Raw genomic sequence first — 20,998 nt, forward strand, 5'->3', positions numbered from 1 at the left:
TCTAATGCTGTTTACCAAACTGCCAGCTTTTCCCAGGTAAGGTCTAGCACTCCTGGCATTGTTTCGGCTAAATCTTAGGGGACTCTCCATTTGAGGCTTTTTACATTCAGGACCCAGCAGATTAATTTCACTAGAATCGTCCCCCATTGAATTGTCTAAAGTTGAATTGGACTGAACAGAAGGCAAAATATTTCTGCAAGATCTTAACAAGGAAAGTAGCATATCAATACTGATTTCTTGCTGAACCACACCCTTGTTCTGCTCAGACCCGTAACAGGCAGCAACAAGTGTTCCAGCCAAGACAGGCATTAAATCGGGGTCGCTGAAGAACACAAAAGGAAGATCGCACACCTGTCCACATCTCAACCATTAGGTTTTATCGGTATATAATATAACGATGCTAGAAAAGTTCTGAGAAACGTTTCACTTACCTTGTGAAGGACAGTAGGACTCTTTCCCCATCGCAAGACAGCTTGATTCTCCAGGTGGAACAATGCAAAGTGACTAAGAAGCAATAGAGATTCAAGTAGAAGCAAACCAACCTGAGACACATTAAATCAAATGTGCACGTATATTAGTTTAAGGCTGCCCTAAATGCTCAAAACCTAAATTAGCATACCTAATGCAGCCAAAATTCCATAAACAAGTTCAATACATGTTCTTAAGTTGTTGCATGGAATAATACATTGCTAAAACATGGTAATCCACAAATTAATTGTAAATGTCCATACAGGCCATTTGAAACAAAAAATACATGGAGCCTTCTTCACAGCAGTTGTAATTAAAATGTTCTATACATGTATTGATGGCCGACTATTTGTCAGTCATGAATATAACCATCAAACAGATGGTAAATCTGATTTTTTTTTTTTTTTTTGTGAACTTATTTCCTCGGAAATTTGTTTGGTACCATCAGTTTATTGCATAAAGATTCAACCAACCCGTCCATGGGGGTCCCACACAAACATTTAACTAGGACACGCGTGTTCATGGATCAATTAAGTGGCCAGTGAAAAGTGAGTGCGACAAAAAAAATGTCTGGACACATCTGTCTTGGGCATGATTAACGTCCGTGTCCTTAATATAGCACCAAACATCAAATTACCTGATCACTGGCTATTTTCCACTTGCTGGTGCAATAGGAGAGAAGGAAACTCATCAAATGGAAGAATTCCATCTTCAGGTCTGACCTTGCCTGAGAGCAAAGTGGAAGAAAACAAGAGTCAGCTCGGTGCAAAGAGTTCTTAGGGATGAATATTGCACATTTTTTTAGCAAATCATAATGAACGTAACTTTGAAATGCCACAATGTTAAAACAAGTCCATAAGTCTTAAGTAATATTAACAAACTTACCAGCATTCTTTGCATAAATTTGAGGTCCAAAATAGCCAAATTGTTCAGTACCTTCAGCACACCAGTTGCCACTTCTTCAAAATTAGACGGAAGGACATATGAGGCCTGAAACAGAATAGAAGTTGCCTTTACATAATTTTCTTAGATTACTTCAGAAAGAAGTTCTAGGGACCATTGTAAGGTACAATGGAAAAAGTCCCCAGCAAGTGAATGGACAGCTACTTCATGCAAAACTGCTGGAGGGTAGGACGGTATCCAAAGCTGCCACCCCAACCCCCCAGGGGATCTGTATTGTGCAATAAGATTTTAACTTGAAAACGTTCTCAAAATCCCTATTGGCCACAAAACGAAACTCTGGGAATTGTAGAGAGCCTTGTCATACCCATTAAATCAGCAAATGAATGCTGGGGAATTTTCTCACCATTTATCGCAAAATTGAGGTAAAATATATCAGAATGGTATATTACAGCTTAATCCTAACGACAGCTACTGGAGTTGTCGATAATAATTACCAAATATCAACTGGCCAAAAATTTTAAACAAACCTAACACCAAAAAGGGGAGCAAAAATAATTCTGCAAAATATGTGCAGTCTAGCAACTTTTCAAAGTCAGCAAAGTTACCTGTTCGTTGGACAATCTATTGTTGGCCTGCAGTAGCACAGCTGTTAACAAAGAAGGGAGACTGACAAGACCCGTTTCAGATATTGCAGAAAGAAGAAAAGACAATGGTTGATCCAATCTCAAAATGTTTTCACTCTTCTGTTCTGCAGTGACCGAGTGTTTCTCATCCTTATGACCTGCAAAAGGCTCCACAATCTCGTGAATTTGAGGTTCATCTGTAGCATCTGTCTTGTCAGTGTTGGTCTTACACACCCCAACTGAACTGTCATTCTGCTCCTTCTCAGCGTCCTTGCCCATGGATGACACATTTTTTTTAGTTATCTCAGACAATTCATCTAATGGTCTATCCTCTGGTACATCTGGAAGATATACAACCGTGCTACCATTTAGCACTGATAATGGCGGTCTATAATCCCCACAAAAGTTTGTTACGGAAAAATATCCAGAATCAACAGACTCTAAAAGTGTAGCCTCACTCTTATTTCCTAAAACCACTTCACCAGGACAAGATTCCCAGTCAATGGAACTATCAGTCTGAGGTCGGGATGTTAAAACCACCAACATATAGATGCTTAGGAGAATAGAAGAAGGAAAAGGTGAGCCTTCCACCTGTGGCCGATCATAAAGTGCAAAGAGATCCCGCAGCCGGTGAATAACTTGGTAGGCAACCAGTAGCTCCAACAAACCATCCCGCATTTGGAGTTGTCTTTCATCAGTGCTTATATGACCAATTATTGTCGTAACAGTCCATAAAAAACCATCTAGTACTTCGGAGATTGATTCAAAATTTTCAGTTGATGTTTTACTCGATGGAAAGTTAATATTACCCGGCACATTTAAAGAGGCTGCAATCTTTATATAGTTCTCAAGTGCAGCTGATAGCATTGGGATGATTGGGGTAAAAGGTTCTGTGCAAGAAAATAGCTCCTGTTTGCAGCCACAGATAGAACCACCCTGAGAAGCTTCAAAAGGTGTATTGTCACCTGGCAAGCTTCAGGTTTTGATGTATGAGAAGCAGGCAAGGCAGAAGCAATAAAATCAAGTAAACCAGCTTGTCGAGAAGCTTGCAGCTCAGGGTCCTTTCCCTCCAAATACTAATCACAAAGAATGTGACCATGTTAAGTTAGGGAAAAAACTGTAATGTAGATTTATTACACCACTATCTTCCGCAGAATTAATGCATACATTGAACAGATTGCAAATTTTCAACGAGGTCCAATGGAAGGACAGCATTGTCAACCATAACCACAGAAGGGAATAGAAGGAGCTGCTGCCACAAGCAACTTGGGACATTTTGAATTTCACATTGACCAAATATATGAGCCTTTGGAAGATATGTATCTCAAGGGCACAATCAACCTCACATTAGATATATAACAAGAGAAATGTTTCGGTGAAGTTTTACTACATCCCTTTACAAATTGGCGTGGCAGCCCATGTGGCAATACCATGTCAGCCACTGATCTAACATGGAGAGTCCACTTGTCTTGGATACCATGTAACCTCTTAAAAGTTAAAAACACTAAACCAATAATTTACAAAATACTCGAGTAAAAAAAAAAAAAAAAACTTAAAACAGAGGGGTGTATAAGTGGCCACCCCTACCCAAACTAAAAAGAAGCCTCACAGCTGCTCCCTCACCAAACAGGGGGATGGCTGTGCTGCCATCCCATCCTTAAAACAGGAGTGTGGCTGCCACCTACCTTTTCTTTTAGGTTTTTTATTGCTTTAATTTTTTAAAATTTCTGTAAATAATTTGTTTATATTTTTTTAAAGCTCACATGGCATCTAAGACATGTGGACTCTCCCCATGTCATATATCCCACATGGGCCAACACGATGTTAATTTGTAAATAATATGAAGTATAAGTTGTACCCCTAGCAATACTCATTAAAACAATTACGTCGGGAATGGCAGATAAGGGTTCCAGCCCAAAATCCTAGTAACAAAGCCATTAAAGCTATATTTGGATGCTGAGGTGATCTCAGACGATCTGTGAATAGTAGTGAAAAAATAGTGAACAGTAATAAAAAAATAGTGAACTGTTTGTCAAGTGAAGTAGTCTCACTTCCCAAACACAGCCTTGTCTTCAAATGCTATTCAGGACGTACTAGACAGCTAAGAGTCAATTTTTTTATATGAATGCAAATGAGAGAATTTCCTCTAAAAAAAACTCTGATCTCAGCAATTTTACATGCACAGCTTGGAAACATCAAAATAATCATGTGTATGGCTGTATAGAGCGAAACACTACTCTTAGACATTAACAAAATCATTTCAATTAGTACCTTGATCATTTCTGCAATTATTAACCCTATACTTGCAGCCCCTTCTTTTCTAGCTTGCCGAAGTCTTTGAAGTTCTTGAAGCCACCTCCCAATTTTCATTCTTGCAGTTCCCACAGCCGTTCTATATCCAATACCAGCATTTTCAGCACCAACAGGAGGCTCAGGAAATTCATATTTAAGAGCCATAAGCCTTTGTCTAATTCTTTTAATCCTTCGCTTCAAAGAATGTTGCATTGTAACATTTCCCATTGCAAGAGCAGAACCTCCTAAGCCGGTAATGATGTTTGCTTGATAGTCTTCATTAACTCTACCCTGCCCATCCTTGATTACAGATCGGCGCGACAAAGGTGAAGGTTGATCCCTGAAATCCATAGAAGCTCTCTCTCGGATTTGCTCCAGGTAAAACTTGCGACGTTGTTCACTTTCACTAAGTCGCTCTGCTAGTTTCTGTGCCATAAGTTCAGCTTCCTCTTGCTGGGCTTTCACTCTTTCCTCCTTTCTCCGAAGTTGTTCCATGGCCCTTGCTTCACGTGCTGCACTGGATGCTTTGCGCTCCTCTTCTCTTCTAATTTGAGCCTCTTCTTTCTTCCGCTGTGTTTCAGCAAGGCGTTGTAATTTCTCGGCTTCAATGAGTTTCCTGCGTTCTAACACAGCCTCTTCTCTAGCCATATCCTCTTTTTGTTTAGTTTTTATAACTTGAAGTTTTTCAGCTCTCCTCAACTCTGAATCATGAAGTTTCTGGCGCAATATAAGCTTTTTGTTTTCTTCATTTAAGGAAGTAATAAAACGAACCTCGTTAACTTTACTGCTTTCATCACCAGCTCTCTTCACAACTTGAGCTAGAAAAGCTTCATGTCGAGATTCACCACGTTGGTGGCGAGCAAACATTCCCTCTCTTAACTTCATATTGCGGACAGCTTGCCATTCATTTACCCGATTTAATTTTTCTGAGTTACGCTGAAGCTTTTGAACTCTCTCATTCTCCAGCTCACTTCTAATTCTCATTGCCCGAGCATGCTTTTCTTCTGCTTCTTTTTTCAGATCAATAGCAGCTTTCTTCTTCTTCTTCTCAGGAGACATTAGTTTATCCCGCAATATGCGTGCACGCTCCGCACTTTTCCTGCTCATACCAGGAGAATGTGATACACGTGTAGAGACACGGAAAGGAGATGAAAGTATTTCCTCCCAATTCCTCTTCTCTTTCCAAGCATCCATGGATTTCCAAGGAGCTGCATTCCTCCTTTCCTTCTCCTTTTCTTTCTCTGAAAGAGGAATTTGTCTCTTAAAATGATCTGTAGATTTGGAATTTTTTTCAACAACACTTTCTGCCAAATTCTTTTCTTTTTTAGAAAGAAACCTATCTGCATCAGGTCCAGGTTGTTCTCTCTTACTCTTTCCAGCAGTAAAAGCAGCAGAAATATCCCTAGGAGGTGGCCTAGAGGAACTAAATTCAGAAAAGGATGAGTTATGGGGAGGGACACGTCCATTTTGTACTAAGTTTACTTTGCAAGACCTGCCTGACTCAATATTCCGCTTTTCCCCAGTAATATTTCCCTGAATGAAATCTGTACTTGCACTCTGTCTTCTTGACTTTATTTGCGAGTCTCTAGCATTGGGTGTTGCATCAGTTTTCTCAGATGATTTATTCAGATTATCACCAGACTGAAAATAACACTCAGACCCAAGGATTTTTGCATCATTAGATGTGCACATACTAGCTCTTTCTTTTTGAATTTTCTTAAAAGCCTCAAGAGATGATGACAGTATCTCTGCTTTGTGTGTTGAAGTCGTCATTCTTCGTACCTGCCTCAACATCAAGTGGCTAGCCTTATTGTATTGAAGAAATAGGTGGATAGAGACCTTTTAATGCTTACTAGGAAGCATTAGGGACCTTACTCCAATTAAAATGCCAAAATAATGGTATGTTCTTTGAACCCAATACTTGCTCTAGTCCAAAACTACAGCTCAAGTAAGTAAGCAGGTGCAAATGCAAAGACAATTCAATCAGAAATTGAAAGAGCATTCCATCACGTTCATAGATTCAATTTATTGGAAAAAGATAACTAGACACCGAATTATTACAAGAATATAAGGTCAGAAAAAAAATTTTCTTGGTATAAAAAATTATAAAAATCATTTTTTCTTCTGATCGTTCTTGGGATTTTGGACTTGGCATAATAGACCTCAAAGAGATTTGTTAAACGTAAACGCCATCATAGCATCAAAATTTTAGATTTACCTTCTAATAAGTTTCTCTTGTTCTTTTCTATTCCAGAAGTTGTTTTTTTCTCACTAAAATCCTTGAGTGAGAGCATCAGCATATATCATGCCCAATAATAGACCTCGATGTTGTTTATTAACAGAATCCATAGTGACATGAGCATCCAATGCTGTTATGTAACAATAGAAATGAAAACACGAGCATGCTTACCTCCCATGAAAGGGCGTGTGGCCTGCGATGGTCACTCTTCAATGTGATTGGTGCCCCATCAATTAGCTGAGGAGAGGACCTCTTCACATTCTCAAACTCCTCCACTCTAGCATTTAGTTCTTTAAAATCAGATGCAGCCTCTTCAAGAACAAGAATGGCCTCTTTCATCTGTTCTACATCACATTCTAGTTCACACAGAAGATAAAGTTCGTCTACAGCCCTATTAAGATTCTCAAAGAGAAAGCACCAAAGTCGCTGCCTAAACCTTTCTTTGCTTTCACCCGTTTGACATTCTCCAAGGGAATTCCCAATCTGCATGCTTGAACTATCATCCTGTATTGTATCTTCCGATGGAGCCCCTTGATCTTCAATAGGGTCTGTGACAGTAGAGTCTCCTGATATTTCAGATCCACTCTTTTTGGGTGGAAATAACTCAGCATTTTGGTCAATTGCTGCCGCGCTTGAACCCCCGCTTGTCACCGGTATTTCAGAACTATCTGTGTCATCTGCGTCAGGTATAATGTCAGGTGCCTGAAGGTTGAACTCTATACCTACCACTTCAGCACATGAAAATCCAGTACTAGAAAGATCACCATTTACAGATTTCACGTGTTCAGTGTGTATATCCTTGCAGTTCGAAACTTCATCATCTGGATCAAGCTTTTGATCATTCGCAATCGGTACTTCTGCATCTTCTACAGATATACAGTTCTTTTCAGAAACCTCATTTCCACATATATCTGCATCTGCAGTTGCCACCAAGTTGTTGTGTTGGGGGTTAGCACAAGAAGCAACAGAGGAAACCAAATAATGATTATTCACATTCTTCCTACAGGCATCCAGGTTATGACTTCCAATATCACCAAACTTTATACCTGCTCCATCAGCGTTTTCATGATGCAGGAGCAAAGCATCATCCTCTAGATCACCCCACTTGATTTTGTGAACAACATCAGGCTTGTCTTTTTGAGTAGTTTTCTCAATATCTCCAGTTCCACCATTCAAATTTGCAACAGGCAATGGAAGCAAATTAGTAGACTCCTTATCTTGTTGGACTACACATTTGTCAAGAAAGAGCACGCCTTTTTTGTCTTCATCCAGGACAGGAATAGAATTTATAACACTACTTTGGCTTCCTACAGCATTATTTCCCCCTGCCTTGGGAAGCTGGGATCTGCGCTTACCTCTTGAATTTCCATTATTTTCATTCAATGAGGGCTGAGAATGCAAAAAATTCGAAGGATTCTTTCCTGAGAATCCCCCAACCCAACTCTGTAGAGAGAACTTTGAACTACTTCTATGCTTCTGTACAAGAAGAAATTAGAATAATATATATGCAGCTAAAGTATGAGAATCATATATAATGTGAAACCTTTAATAATGTAAACAAGGAAAAATGTAATAGAAAACGCATAGAACACAAAATAAACACTTCTGATAAAAAGAAAAAAGGCACTTCTCATCCAAAAAGCAGGTAATGATAGTGCAATCGTGTACCTTGGAAATACAAGTCAAGTCAAACGCATTGCCGGCAAGGTTAAAAAGATTGTTCGATTGTGTTCCGTGCATGCAACAATCTATTTCGAGTATTTAGGGTAACATTTGCAAAACCCTCTGTTTTGTAAAGGAGGAAGAAATAACATCCGGGCCATTTTTGTTCCTCTATGACGTAGACAATGTCAAGGACTTCAAGCTAAAATAAATCAATGCATAACTAAAAATTTCACAGCAAAAATACTTATCAAAAAAATTTTACACCAAAAATGAAAACGAAAAGCCCAACAGATAAATAAAAAACATGAGATGCAATGAAGCAATTCGTAGTTACGAGTGGAAGTCGCCACTTTCGTATCCAAGTCCCACTCACTAATTTCGCTTGAGGTGTTTTCCTAAATTTCATAACTATCAAGCGCAATCATTCACACTGATTTGGTTAATGAAATCTGCGGTAGTTACCGGGACAATGCTTGAAAGAAAAAGTACATTAGAATTATAATTTCGAATAAAAAAACTAGCTAAAAAATAAATTTATTCAACCATATGCACGCCTTAAGAAATCTCAGCTTTCTGTTTCCTTTTCCTTTTCCCCAGCTTTCTAAGAAAACCAAACAACAGCTAAATATATCTTTTTTACAAGGGAAGAAAATAAAAAAAAGCACAGCAAATCAGAATAATGCTGATGACATTCATGGAATAAATTGAATACAAAAGAACACCTTTTTCACTTGGAACCATCCCGAGCCCTGATCATCTACTGCTTCCCCACTGTTCTCCATCCCAACTTGATCAAATATGAAAAAAATTTCTCACTCCCCCCCCCCCCCAACCAACCCCAAAAAAATTCAATTACAAAAAAGTACCAGTTATTTCGAAAAAAATCCACAGAGAAAAAAAATTGTTTAATATACAAAATAGAAAATGCAAATATTTGAAAGATAGACGATCACAATTAGTGAGATCGAAATGGGTATTCGGAAAATTAGTGGTAGACTCGTGGGGGAATCGGGGAACAATATTAGAATTTGTATTTAAAGAATCGGGAGGAAACAAAGGGTTGCAGAAAATTTTCTTTGAAATGACCGCTAGAGTAAGACAAGGAAGTCCCAGATAATAGAATTCCAGTGGAACAGAAACAAAATACGGGAAATGCTAAGTAGGAGAGCGGGATTTAAGCTGTAAAAGGATCTTGAGTTAGAGAAGGTTTTTCTAGGGTTTTTGATTTGGGGGGAAATGGGAGGGAAAGGAGGTGAAGTGTAGAGGGAGGGGAATTTATACATGCGAAAAGAATGAAGAAGTTTGTGAATTGGTGACAGAGTGAGTACTAAAGTGATTTTACAGATCTGTCCTTTGTTGTTGTTGCTTTTTTTTTTTTTTTCCATTCAATGGTATAAAATTTTGTACCAAAAGTGGTAACTTTAACTTCAAAATGACATCTTTACCATCTTCAAACAAAGAAGAATGGGAATTATGAGTAGAAAGCGGATCAAGCAAAACAAAATGATGATGATCATTGAGAATTCATGAATATTATTTTTTTTTTCTATTTTTTTTAGAAAATTCATGGAGATAGATTTTTTTTGATAAATAAAAAAAAGTTCTTAAAATATGATGTTTTGACAAAAGCATGAAATATTTGGATAGAGAGTGAAAAAAAATTGAGAGAATTAAAAATAAAAAATCCCATGTTGCCAACCACTCAAAAAAAGAGCAGAGATATAAAAATAAGTTATTTTATTTTCAAGTCGATATGTAGAGTATAACATCCACATCATTTGAATGGCAATATTTGATTTGAAAGATTCAAATTTTAAAATTGATATTTCAAAACAAATTACGTCGTGTAAGTATTTTACTGAATATACTCTACATACTGACTTTAAGGATAAAAATGTTCATAATAACAACTCAACTCAATTACAGCGCATGCACAACTTCTGAATAAAATATTATTTTTTAAAAAATAAAAATAATTTTTTATTTATTATTAATTTATTTAATATTTGTATAAGAGTTGTCACTTAGTTATATTACTTTATCATTTTTCAAGAAAGAAACTTCTTAAGCGATAATGTGCTCTTCCATCTTTCAATCATTCTCCATCTTTCTAAACTGAACATTAGATTCACAACAATCTAATGCTTTAGATTATCGCAAAAATCGACATTATAATTATAATTATCCTTTTAATCTTTTTGCTACGAAATCATGGAACTGAGTCACCCAACTAATTTATTGGTATCATATTTTCAATTTTTCTTAGGTTTTAATGATTACTTTGAAAATAAATAGTAATTTAAAATGATATTAAAGTAGAGGTGAATGATTCCTAACTTACAATTAATTTATAATTATTTTATAATTTTATTTAAGATGAAAGGTAGTTATGTAAAATTGAAAGGACAATGATATCGTATTTATAATGAATTGAGATGACATGAATTGAGATAAAAGTTAAAAGTTGAATCAAATATAAAAAGTTGAATTATTTATTATAATTAATATAAAAATTTGTGAAAATTATAATGACGTGTAAATCTACTTTTTTCAACTATTTTTCATGCATCTTTAAAAATTTTTAAAATAATAAAAAATATTAATTTACTAATAATTATTTTTTTAATTATTAAATAAAAAAACAATAATTAAGAGTGGGAGTAATGGATAAAGGAGGGAGGCCCCCAGACAAGACAAGTAGACTGTAGAGGTGAGACATGAGGGTACAAAGAGAGACAGAAAACACTTTTTTTTTTTTTTATGAAGAAAATATTAAAAGGGTTTATAATATGAAAAAAAAAATCTATACAATTAACTTAAAAGGAATAAATTCAAAAAAATATTAAAAAATATTTAAAAAAATTTAAAAAACGTGTTACGAGGTTAGCGATGTAGTATACAGTATTGCTCAAAAAATCTGAAAAGTGCTGCAGATTTGACCACATTAACCTATCGCCACATAGGTTGTAGGTACTGCAACCACACACTTAGCTTTAAAGCAATTGGTTGATCTGTATCAATCGTGGAAAAATTATTATGGTTTTTTCAATTACTTTTTTATCCTAAGTTTTATATTTTTTATCTATTGATGTGATATGTATTTTTTACAAAAATATATTTTAATTACAAATAAATTATATAAAAATAAATACATAAATTGATATAAATTGATATAATACGTTAAATTATAAAATTATTTTTATTATAAAATAAATATAACGTATCACTTAAAATCAACAGTTTATAAATTTATTTTTATAAAATTTATTTATAGTTAGAATATTTCTCTCTTTTTAATCCATAATTGTATTTAATTATGGTTAAAACTACAAGGAGAATTGTAGAAAATCTCAATATAAATCTCATTACAACGAATGCAGTGGAAACAATAAAATAAAAAAGATGGGCAAAATATGCAATAATTTAGATTCGGGTCCTCGTTTCCTAGTTAAGCCAAGCAAAAGATTGCTAAACTATAATATAAATGTTACAGTTTTAAAGAGATTTTATAAAAATAAATTTACATATTGATATGATTTTATATAATATATTATATATATTTTATAATAAAAATAATTTTATAATCTAATTAATTATATCAAATTACGTTAATTTATAATTTTTTTGTGATTAAAATATTTCTTAAATTAAAGATTGTATTTCAATTATAATTAAGTGAATTCAGTTGTACCAATTCATGTAGACTATAATTGCTAAAGTAGCATTTTCACCTACTTCCACATGGGTTTTAAAGATAAGTGGTTGGTAAGGAAAGAGAGAGAGAGAAGGACAACTCCTCTAGTAGATGAGAGAACAAAAAAAAAAAAAAAAAAGGGTTTCTTTTGGTTTTTATAGTGAGAAGGGTAGAAAAAGAAAGCTTTTAGAGAGAACATATAAGCCACATCCGACATGTATCATTTTCAATCATACTGGTTAATGTCATATATTTTATGCAATTTTATTTATCAACCACTTGAATGATAATCATTTAAATATGTCGGCATAAAAATATTATTATAAATGATAAATTTTAAGATAAAAATCAAAATAAATTATATTTCTCTGATAATACTCGATCTAAACAAAAAGGCCTAATTTTTTTCACAACACATTTCATCTCATATCATCCCATTTAATTATAACAATTTTATCAAATTCTCATATAAAATAAAATAAATAATTTAATTTTTTTAAATCTTAAAATAACAATAATAATATATTAAAAATATATTTTAACAATATTTTATTTAATTTTTAACTTTTATATCAACTCGTCTCATCTTATCTATGAAAATAAACGAAATCTTAAGAAAATTTAATTGAGTTCATGAGGATGTTAATCCTTACTTAGGCCATTAAAATGTGTGTAAAGTACGTGCTTGATTAGATTTGCAATTTTTAGTTTCTTTTGTGAAAAGAATAGTTGAACAACCTCGATGTAAAAAAGAAAAAACACACACACGTCGACATAAGTAGTTTGAATTTTGCTCACAAGATGTCGGTGACCAAGAGAAGGGACAATAATTGCAATGTGTTTGGTACTTTGACGTTATGAAATGAGGTTAGGTTTGTCATCAATTGGGTTAACATCACATATATATAGGTACCACAAACCCCACCCAGCCTTAAAAGATTGATTTGTTAAGATATAAAATAATAAAATCTATATCTTTTCATCAACTCAAACTTTTGAGATAAGTGGTAATTTCATATGGTATCAGAGTAGAGGTCCTGAGTTCGAACCCTGACTCTACACTCTGTCTCATTTAATTAAATATTTTACTTGTTGAGCTACTTATTGTAAGAAAGTCTGGCCTACAAGTGAAGGAGAGTGATAAGATATAAAATAATAAAATCTACCTCTTCCCATCAGTTTAAACTTTTGGGACAAGTGGTGATTTCATATGGTTGATCTATATCAATCAATTTTAAATATGTGTACTCTCAAATTTTGGCCCCGTTTAGATAGTGAGATGAAATGAGATGGTTTTAGATTAAAGTTGAAAGTTGAATAAAATATTGTTAGAATATTATTTTGAGATTTGAAAAAATTGAATTGTTTATTATATTTTATGTGAAAATTTGAAAAAATTGTAATGATTAGATGATATGAGATGAAACTGTTTCTGTATCGAAACGGCGCCTTTGGCATTATCAAACATCTTGACAAGTTTTTGGAGATCAAAACTTATGGGTAGAGGAATTGCATGAGGCTTTGGTGACCCAATTATATAGTCATGTCTTTATACTTCATTTAGTGGGTATGCTCCCCCACATGTGAGATGTACAAAGAAATATAATTTTTTAATAGGAAAAATGCTATTTATTGTCATTTCAATCATTATTTTCTCATTATTCATTCATATGATATCAAATGATTATAAGCTAAATAAATGACGATAATGATACCATATTAGAATATGATGGTTAAAAAGAGGATGAACGAAAACTTATCTTTTTAACAAGCTTTCCAAGACATTTTAGTATTAAAATAGGCATATATTACATCTCCATCACTTTTATGCTAATGTGACCTTGTCTACCAATGCTTAGACAATATTTTATTTAAAAAATAAAAATAAATTGAATGATTGATGGTCATGAATACTATATTAATATATAGAGATGTAAGTAAAATGATTATATAATATATTATATCTTTCTTTGATTTTTTTTTTATTTTATTTGATTGATTTTAATATTTGAGAAAGATTTGGTTAATCGACCAATACACTCCTTTTTCGTTCATAATCAAGTATTTAGAGAACACATTTTGAGCTTTTTTTTTTTTTTCAAAAAATTATTAGTTTTGCATATTTTAAAATTATACATAACATTATTTTTATACTTATATTAAATATGAGTTTCTTTGAAACTGGATTTGGAGAAACTTTCACTAACCTATTTATAAATATGATAAGTGTCTATTAAGTACGAGTCAAAACATACTTTTAATAAAATAAATAATATTTACAATAATAAAATATGTAAATGTTATATTTTTTTTAAAAAAAATATATAAAAAAATTAATTTTTTAATAATTAGTCCAACTTAATTTTTAAAAAGAAGTGTTTAACGTTTACGTAATTTATAATTATATTTGATATTATTTAAAAAAAAATCTTAAAATATTTATGTCTATTCATTAAAAAAAACAGATATCTGTCATATCAAGAAACACGTGTCAATATTTTAAATTTTTCGAATTTATTATGGAGAAAAAACTCTTATCCATTTGGTCAAGTGATTGGTCAAAATCATAACTCATCAAAATCATAACTCTTTTCTTTTGGGTAAAAAAGACAAAACTTGCACATCCTTACAGTAAAAAAATAAAATAAAATAAATACATGGACTTGGCCAGGTTGGGTTGAAACTTCCTGACTCCTGTGAATTTATTCATAGATATTAAGCATTTTGGAGCTGCCGACAGTACTGATACCAAAATTAATTAATATTCAAGGGTCATAAATTGATGTAAGAATTGTGTTGTACCATTATTTAATATAAAATATGTGTATTGTGGTTGTTTTATTAAATAGTAGATTCATAAGTAAAAAGACTAAGATATTTTATTAAATAAATATTATCTATTTCGAGTAAATAAAAAAAAAATCTTGCCCAAATTATATCTTATATCTACAACATATAAACTGTTATAGATTATATCTATTTTATAATAAAAATAATTTTACAATCTAACGTATCAAATCAAATTACGTCAGTTCGTAAGTTATTTTTATAGAATATTTTTATAGTTAAAGTATTTCTATTTTTTTAAAATAATTAAAATAAAATTAATGAGAAAATTATTGATGTGAGTGTTAGTTTGGATACAGTATTATAAGAATATCTCACTATTATTTATTATTTTATTATTATTTATTATTTATTTTTTATTATTATTTTATTATTAAAAGGAAATGCGTGGACGTATAAAAAACAGCTACAGTGGATCCTGTATAGTCAGATTGTACTGTTTAAATCCCATTTAATTAAGAAATAATCAAATCCCAAAGCCAGAAAACATTCTTCAACGCCACAAAACACGACACATACAAAATACATGAGAAAGATTTGGTGCAGGCATAACTTGCAGTCAAAGCTAAGGTAATGGCTGAGCATGGAATCTCTGCCAGATATCAATTACACACCCAAAATATGCCCCCCCACCCTCCCCCTCCTTTTGTTTAAATAATTCTGAATTATCTATCTAATAATCTCAACCCTTCCGATTCTCAACTGTTTCTACATACCTAACCTAACCCATGACTAGATTATGCTTATCACTAAAACCTAAGCTAAATTTTAGCTGTTAACTTTTAGCCAAACCGACAACTATGATTCCCACCAATTTCACATTATCTGCTTACTGTGGTGTCAGAAACGCCAAGATAGGAAGGCAGAGAGCACGTTCCGCACCGGAAAAGAGCAACTTTATTTGAAGTACTTCGAAAGAAGTTGCTTCCGAGTTGAGTTTCACTGTTGCCATTAGTGGTGAGTTGTGACATTTGAGGTTTTCATCTGGGTTGGCCTTTTTTTATTGAATTCTATTTGGGTTGCTTTCGGTTTTGTTCTTTATGTATCCACCACAAACTGATTTCTGATGCATGCCGCCGAGGAAAGCTACTTTTAGAACTGAGCGTCGCCATTATTACCATCCATGGCGGTCTTTATATCTGGTTTAATTTTATTGAAGGCAATTCTCATCTGGGTTGTCCATAACCATCTTACATCCTCTCTGGGTAGCTTTGTGTTTATATCCGAACCAACCGATTATGGTATGGGTGAAAAGTCTTATTTAAAAACAAAAATAAAATAAAAGCATGAAAGCAGCCATTTTCTGCGTCTGTTCGTGGATCTAACAAGAATTTCTAACACAATACGTGTTCTTGATTACAAGCATATTTGTTTCCTTGGTGTTAATTTTGCCTTGTACTCTCTCTCTCTCTCTCACCCTCCCTTCCTCTCTCTCCTCCCACTTTTTTTTAGGATTTTTTTTTCTTTCTATACATTTCTTCTGTATTTTATAGATTGAAATGAATTTTAGCTTTAATTCTTTCAAATTATTGGTTGGCTGAAAAGATGAAAGATGATTAATGTAGTTTGGGGCAAATAAGAGTTGTAACTTCTGTAACTCCCATCCCAATGAAGTAGAAAAATCTCAAGTGTCATGTAATTCTTTTCTAGAAACCTGTACTATCTCTACACATTGTATAAGATCTGCCTGTCGTTAAGGAAATACTCTTCTTGTTGCAGTTAACTTGTATAGGCTGAGGTGGTCTTGAGAGTATTTACATCATGGGATTCTACCTCAATCTTTTTCTCACCCTGGTTTCTATCCCTGCAATTTTGGCTCAAGAAATTAGAGTTACTAAAATTGTTGTAGATGGGACTGCAACAGTAGCTGAAACTGACGATAACTTCGTCTGTGCAACTCTTGATTGGTGGCCTCCAACAAAGTGTGACTACAACCACTGTCCATGGGGGAATGCATCTGTTACAAAATTGGTGAGGATCTAGAAGTTTCCACCATATAAGTGTATATTAGCATTGAAGGAACAATAGCACACACTTTTCATTAAATTGCTGGAACGCAGTGAAGCAATTTGAACATGGCTCAGTGTAGTTTGTTTTTTTCAGGACTTGTCTCATCCGATACTTGCCAAAGCAATCCAAGGTTTCTCTGTCTGCTTCAATAAGCTTGCTCCTTTTTATAAATGTTCATAACATGCGAATACTTTTCGGAGTGATAAAATTGTTTTTTTATTAGTATCTAGTGGAAATTTCGACTAACAACATAGTGTTACACTTTCAATATTGGTGGGTTGATAGCTTTCAAGCATATGAGGATAAGAATTGGAGGATCTTTGCAAGATCAAGTATTGTACAATATAGGAAATTTGAAGTCTCCTTGCCATCCATTTCAAAAGATGAAAGATGGGTTATTTGGATTTTCAAAGGGTTGTTTATACATGAGAAGGTGGGATGAGCTGAACCTTTTTTTCACCAAGACGGGGTAAGCTTTATGACATTTGAGCAATTTATTCTTCCAATTTGTGTCTACAGTATTTAGGAAACGAAACTTCATCACCGCGGGGGGCGGAGGTTTTGCATGTATTCTTACCTGAATCTTTCATTTGTAGGGCAATTGTGACATTTGGCTTAAATGCACTTTATGGAAGGCACAAGATCAAGAGGGGTGTTTGGGGAGGAGATTGGGACCCTAGTAACACGAAGGATTTGATTGCGTATACCATTTCTAAAGGATACCAAATAGATTCATGGGAGTTTGGTATGGACCGATAGACAAAGCTCTTAACTGTTTGCCATTATCTTGTTCTGCTTCATGATTATCTTTGCCTCTGCTATCGTAGGTAATGAGTTGAGTGGAAGTGGCGTTGGTGCAAGTGTTGGTGCTGAACAGTACGGGAAGGACTTGATCAAACTTAAGGATGTAATGAATGAGTTGTATAAAAATTCCACCTTGAAACCTTCACTTGTAGCACCTGGAGGATTCTTTGAGCAGGAGTGGTACACTAAACTTCTTAAGGTTTCAGGTCCAAGCGTAATCAATGCCATGACTCATCATATATACAATTTAGGTGCAGGTGGGCTATTTGACAATACAAAATGCTTGTTCTACCTGGAAACCAGGACTTGAATATTTGCTAGTGGTTTAATTTGAAATTCTTATACATGGGAGCATTTCAGGATAAATTATTCTAGTGCCTACTTTGCACATTCATTTTCCCCCTCGGAGTGGAACTCTGTCGTGTATCAGCCACAATGAATGGTTACAAGGACATGAAAAATAGTTAAATGTGTAATTTTCTTGATAAGTAAAATGCATAAAACACTTTCTTCTTTGTTTCTTATGAAATTGTTCAAACTCCTCTTACACCCATCCAACCCCCCCACCCCCCCAGCTGCGGGGGTACTACTCATTGACAAAAAAACAAAGTATGGCTTCTGCTTACTTCCAGTATATCTAAAGGTTATACCAACCAACTCAGAAGATATTAAACAGTTTATTCCACCTGTGATTCCACACACAATACCAATAAAAAGAAACTTACATTTTTGTCTGCTGTACAACAAAAATATTGGCATAATTCTTTGTCTTCTTCTCTTCTGTGTGAGTCTGTCGAATCTCCCTTTCTCGCACACACAGTGCACAAACACGCACACTTTCAAAACTGGCATGGAGGTTAAGACCCGACAAAACAGATAGGCGAGTGTAAATTTTTCTTTCATACGTAGATTACTTTCAACTCCTAAAGACTGCACTTCAAGACCTCTGGTTTCGTAATGATGGCTAAGATCTGGCATGCCTTGACACACCCAAAGGCGCACTTATTTTTATCTGTGCCCTCATGCTTCTGCTTTTACAATTCCTCTCTCCATTTCAGGTGTTGACCCCAGTCTTGAAAGTAAGATATTGGACCCCTCTCACTTGAGCAAGATATCAGAGACATTCAGCAATCTTCACCAAATTCTTCAAAAGTATGGTCCTTGGGCTTCTGCATGGGTTGGAGAATCTGGTGGTGCATATAACAGTGGTGGTCGCCATGTGTCTGACACATTTGTAAACAGCTTCTGGTAATTTTGGTTGCCTCTTTCACCATTTTCTTGTTTTTTGTCCATAACTTTTATATAGTTTAAGCATTTTATGATTTACTACTGTTCTATATTATTTGCGTCATCAATTTTTCAGGATTTCTCTTTTTCCTGTTTAAATTCTAGGTACTTAGATCAGCTTGGAATGGCATCAAAATACAATACAACAGTATACTGCAGGCAGTCTTTAGTTGGTGGGAACTATGGTCTCCTCAACACATCCACATTTGTTCCCAGACCTGACTATTACAGGCAAGAGCATAAGTTATTGTTTTGTTTTTTGTTTTTGTTTGGGGGCTGGTCAGTATTTTTCTTTGCCAGGCTTATCTAATTATATATTGTTGCCTTTTGTTTGATATCGTGATTTGAGTAGTGCACTTCTATGGCATCGACTTATGGGGAAAGGCGTTCTTGCTGTTGATACTGATGCTTCATCATATTTACGCTCTTATGCCCATTGTTCAAAAGGAAGGGTAAGGCGCAATTTTGTGCTGATTTTGTACTGACTAATTTAGAAGGAAATAATTGTGGGAACATTGTAGGAGTGTCAAGGAAATTTTTGGATTAGTAGGTGTAAGTCATATCTTTTTGTGGTGAGGTTTTCATAACCATCCTTTTCAATATTATTTTCTATCATTAGTCATTTCTGCTTACTCCTGTTACCATCTGAACCCGAATCTCTGGCATCAATATTCTCCTTGGCAGATCCAGATTGCATCGAGTCTCAATTATTGCAAGTGCACTTCTTATTATTGTACCAACTTAGTTGATTTGTGAATACTTTAGCTTTATGGTCTACGGTCACAACTAGGTTGTGGCGCTCGATTGAGGCATGTGGCTTGGTATATTTTCAGCACAACTTTTTGGATCAAAGTTTTGATTTCAGAAGTTAATTTAGCCTTATGCCCCCTACTTCTCCCTCCACCTGGCTACTTCTCTCTGTTCAGAAGTTAATTTCGCCTTATGCCCCCTACTTCTCCCTCCACGAAGATTTTATTTAGAATGAGGGTCTCTCTTCCATAAGTCCCTAAAACTTTCATATACATGTGAAGATTGCTGTTTCTGCAATATGGCTTCTTGTCACTCTATAATATCTTGTATTTCCTGATTTATGTATTTATTTTAATTTTTGAAATTCCCCTATTTCTTTCTGCTAACTTTTGCCTATTGTCATCACATTTTTACAGGCGGGTATTACTTTACTGCTGATTAATTTAAGCAATCAGACTGATTTCATAATCGAGGTTGAGAATCGTATGAACGTAAATTTTCATGCAAATGAGAAAACAACTCAAGGTGAAGGATCACTGATGCATAATCTTAAGAGAACAGTTTCTTGGGTTGGACGGAAAGCTTCAGATGGACCATTATACAGAGAGGAGTACCACTTGACGCCAAAAGATGGCTACATTCGCAGTGAAATCTCCCTTCTAAATGGGATTCCATTAAAGCTTACAGATGAAGGAGAAATCCCAAGGTTGGACCCTGTTCATAATGGCGTGAATTCTCCATTATATATCGCACCATTGTCTCTTGCTTTCATAGTATTTCCCAACTTTGATGCTCCTGCTTGTGTATAATTCTTCTCTGCACTCTCTCTCTCTCTGGAGCTTGACTTCACTAGGTTGTGTATAACTGCATGGCATAGTGATTATGGCAATTGTAATTTGTATGTTGTGATGTATTTACAGCAAGTTGAAGTATCTTGTACTGAGAATAAAAATAAGAAATTTATGATAGAAGATGCATTGTAATTTTTGCTATTTGATATTGCTACTCTTTTCAATGAAAGTCGTCAATTTTCACAATGATTTAAATGAACATATTTCTCATATGTTCCTGGATCATTTTTGCATTTGGATAGTGAGGTATTCTCAAGTATTCTATGAATAGTAGTAAAAAAGTAATGATAAAATATTAAATAGTAGTGAATATAAAAGTAATAATGAAATAATAATGAATAGTAGTGATGTATTCTTACTTTAGTGGAAAAAATCCACTAAGCGCCGAACCATTGATGGGTTCCGCCTCAACCAGATCCTGTCCGACCTGGATTCGATCACCTCCGCCTTCTCTGTCGGCAAGGCCTAGCTTGAGGTCGCGATGAGACAGTCTGTCATCTACTCCCTCTACGCCCCCATGGTTGAGAGCATTATGGAAATAATTATCAAACGTTTTAGATGTAAA

The 20,998-nt window shown here is 34.5% G+C and overlaps 2 protein-coding genes across 9 annotated transcripts; one reads left to right on the top strand and one right to left on the bottom strand.

Annotated features, from left to right (window-relative positions):
* Positions 1–2,694: 2,694 nt before the first annotated feature.
* Positions 2,695–9,487, bottom strand: LOC121234212 (S phase cyclin A-associated protein in the endoplasmic reticulum-like). 2 transcript variants are annotated; one of them, XM_041130065.1, is made up of 5 exons: positions 8,913–9,487; positions 7,572–8,001; positions 6,697–7,442; positions 4,266–6,068; positions 2,695–3,070 (listed from the first exon to the last, which is right to left on the bottom strand). In XM_041130065.1, the coding sequence occupies exons 1-5, from the start codon at positions 8,970–8,972 to the stop codon at positions 2,831–2,833; spliced, it is 3,279 nt and encodes a 1,092-aa protein (XP_040985999.1). In that variant the 5' UTR covers positions 8,973–9,487; the 3' UTR covers positions 2,695–2,830. The 2 variants fall into 2 exon arrangements, with proteins under 2 accessions (XP_040985999.1, XP_040985998.1); XM_041130064.1 differs by having other exon boundaries at positions 6,697–8,001.
* Positions 9,488–15,262: 5,775 nt separating this feature from the next.
* LOC121234225 (heparanase-like protein 1) lies at positions 15,263–20,570 on the top strand. 7 transcript variants are annotated; one of them, XM_041130089.1, is made up of 11 exons: positions 15,283–15,301; positions 15,576–15,688; positions 16,451–16,702; positions 16,835–16,871; positions 17,027–17,210; positions 17,338–17,486; positions 17,569–17,802; positions 18,604–18,793; positions 18,938–19,063; positions 19,185–19,284; positions 19,999–20,570. In XM_041130089.1, the coding sequence occupies exons 3-11, from the start codon at positions 16,493–16,495 to the stop codon at positions 20,389–20,391; spliced, it is 1,623 nt and encodes a 540-aa protein (XP_040986023.1). In that variant the 5' UTR covers positions 15,283–15,301; positions 15,576–15,688; positions 16,451–16,492; the 3' UTR covers positions 20,392–20,570. The 7 variants fall into 7 exon arrangements, with proteins under 7 accessions (XP_040986019.1, XP_040986023.1, XP_040986024.1 ...); XM_041130090.1 differs by having other exon boundaries at positions 15,284–15,301; positions 15,576–15,707; XM_041130085.1 differs by having other exon boundaries at positions 15,263–15,688.
* Positions 20,571–20,998: the final 428 nt, after the last annotated feature.

This window comes from Juglans microcarpa x Juglans regia, chromosome 6D (assembly GCF_004785595.1).
Source record: "Juglans microcarpa x Juglans regia isolate MS1-56 chromosome 6D, Jm3101_v1.0, whole genome shotgun sequence".
Lineage (NCBI taxonomy): Eukaryota > Viridiplantae > Streptophyta > Magnoliopsida > Fagales > Juglandaceae > Juglans > Juglans microcarpa x Juglans regia.

Bases quoted from the DNA above. Each gene is read 5' to 3' on its own strand.
- LOC121234212 (XM_041130064.1), bottom strand. From the start codon at position 8,972: ATGGAGAACAGTGGGGAAGCAGTAGATGATCAGGGCTCGGGATGGTTC. The intron at 8,002-8,912 runs GTGTTCTTTTGT...CTTCTTGTACAG, and splicing joins GATGGTTCCAAGTGAAAAAG to AAGCATAGAAGTAGTTCAAA. The intron at 3,071-4,265 runs GTACTAATTGAA...CTTTGTGATTAG, and splicing joins TAATTGCAGAAATGATCAAG to TATTTGGAGGGAAAGGACCC.
- LOC121234225 (XM_041130085.1), top strand. From the start codon at position 16,493: ATGGGATTCTACCTCAATCTTTTTCTCACCCTGGTTTCTATCCCTGCA. The intron at 17,487-17,568 runs GTATGGACCGAT...CTGCTATCGTAG, and splicing joins AATAGATTCATGGGAGTTTG to GTAATGAGTTGAGTGGAAGT. The intron at 19,285-19,998 runs GTAAGGCGCAAT...ACATTTTTACAG, and splicing joins CCCATTGTTCAAAAGGAAGG to GCGGGTATTACTTTACTGCT.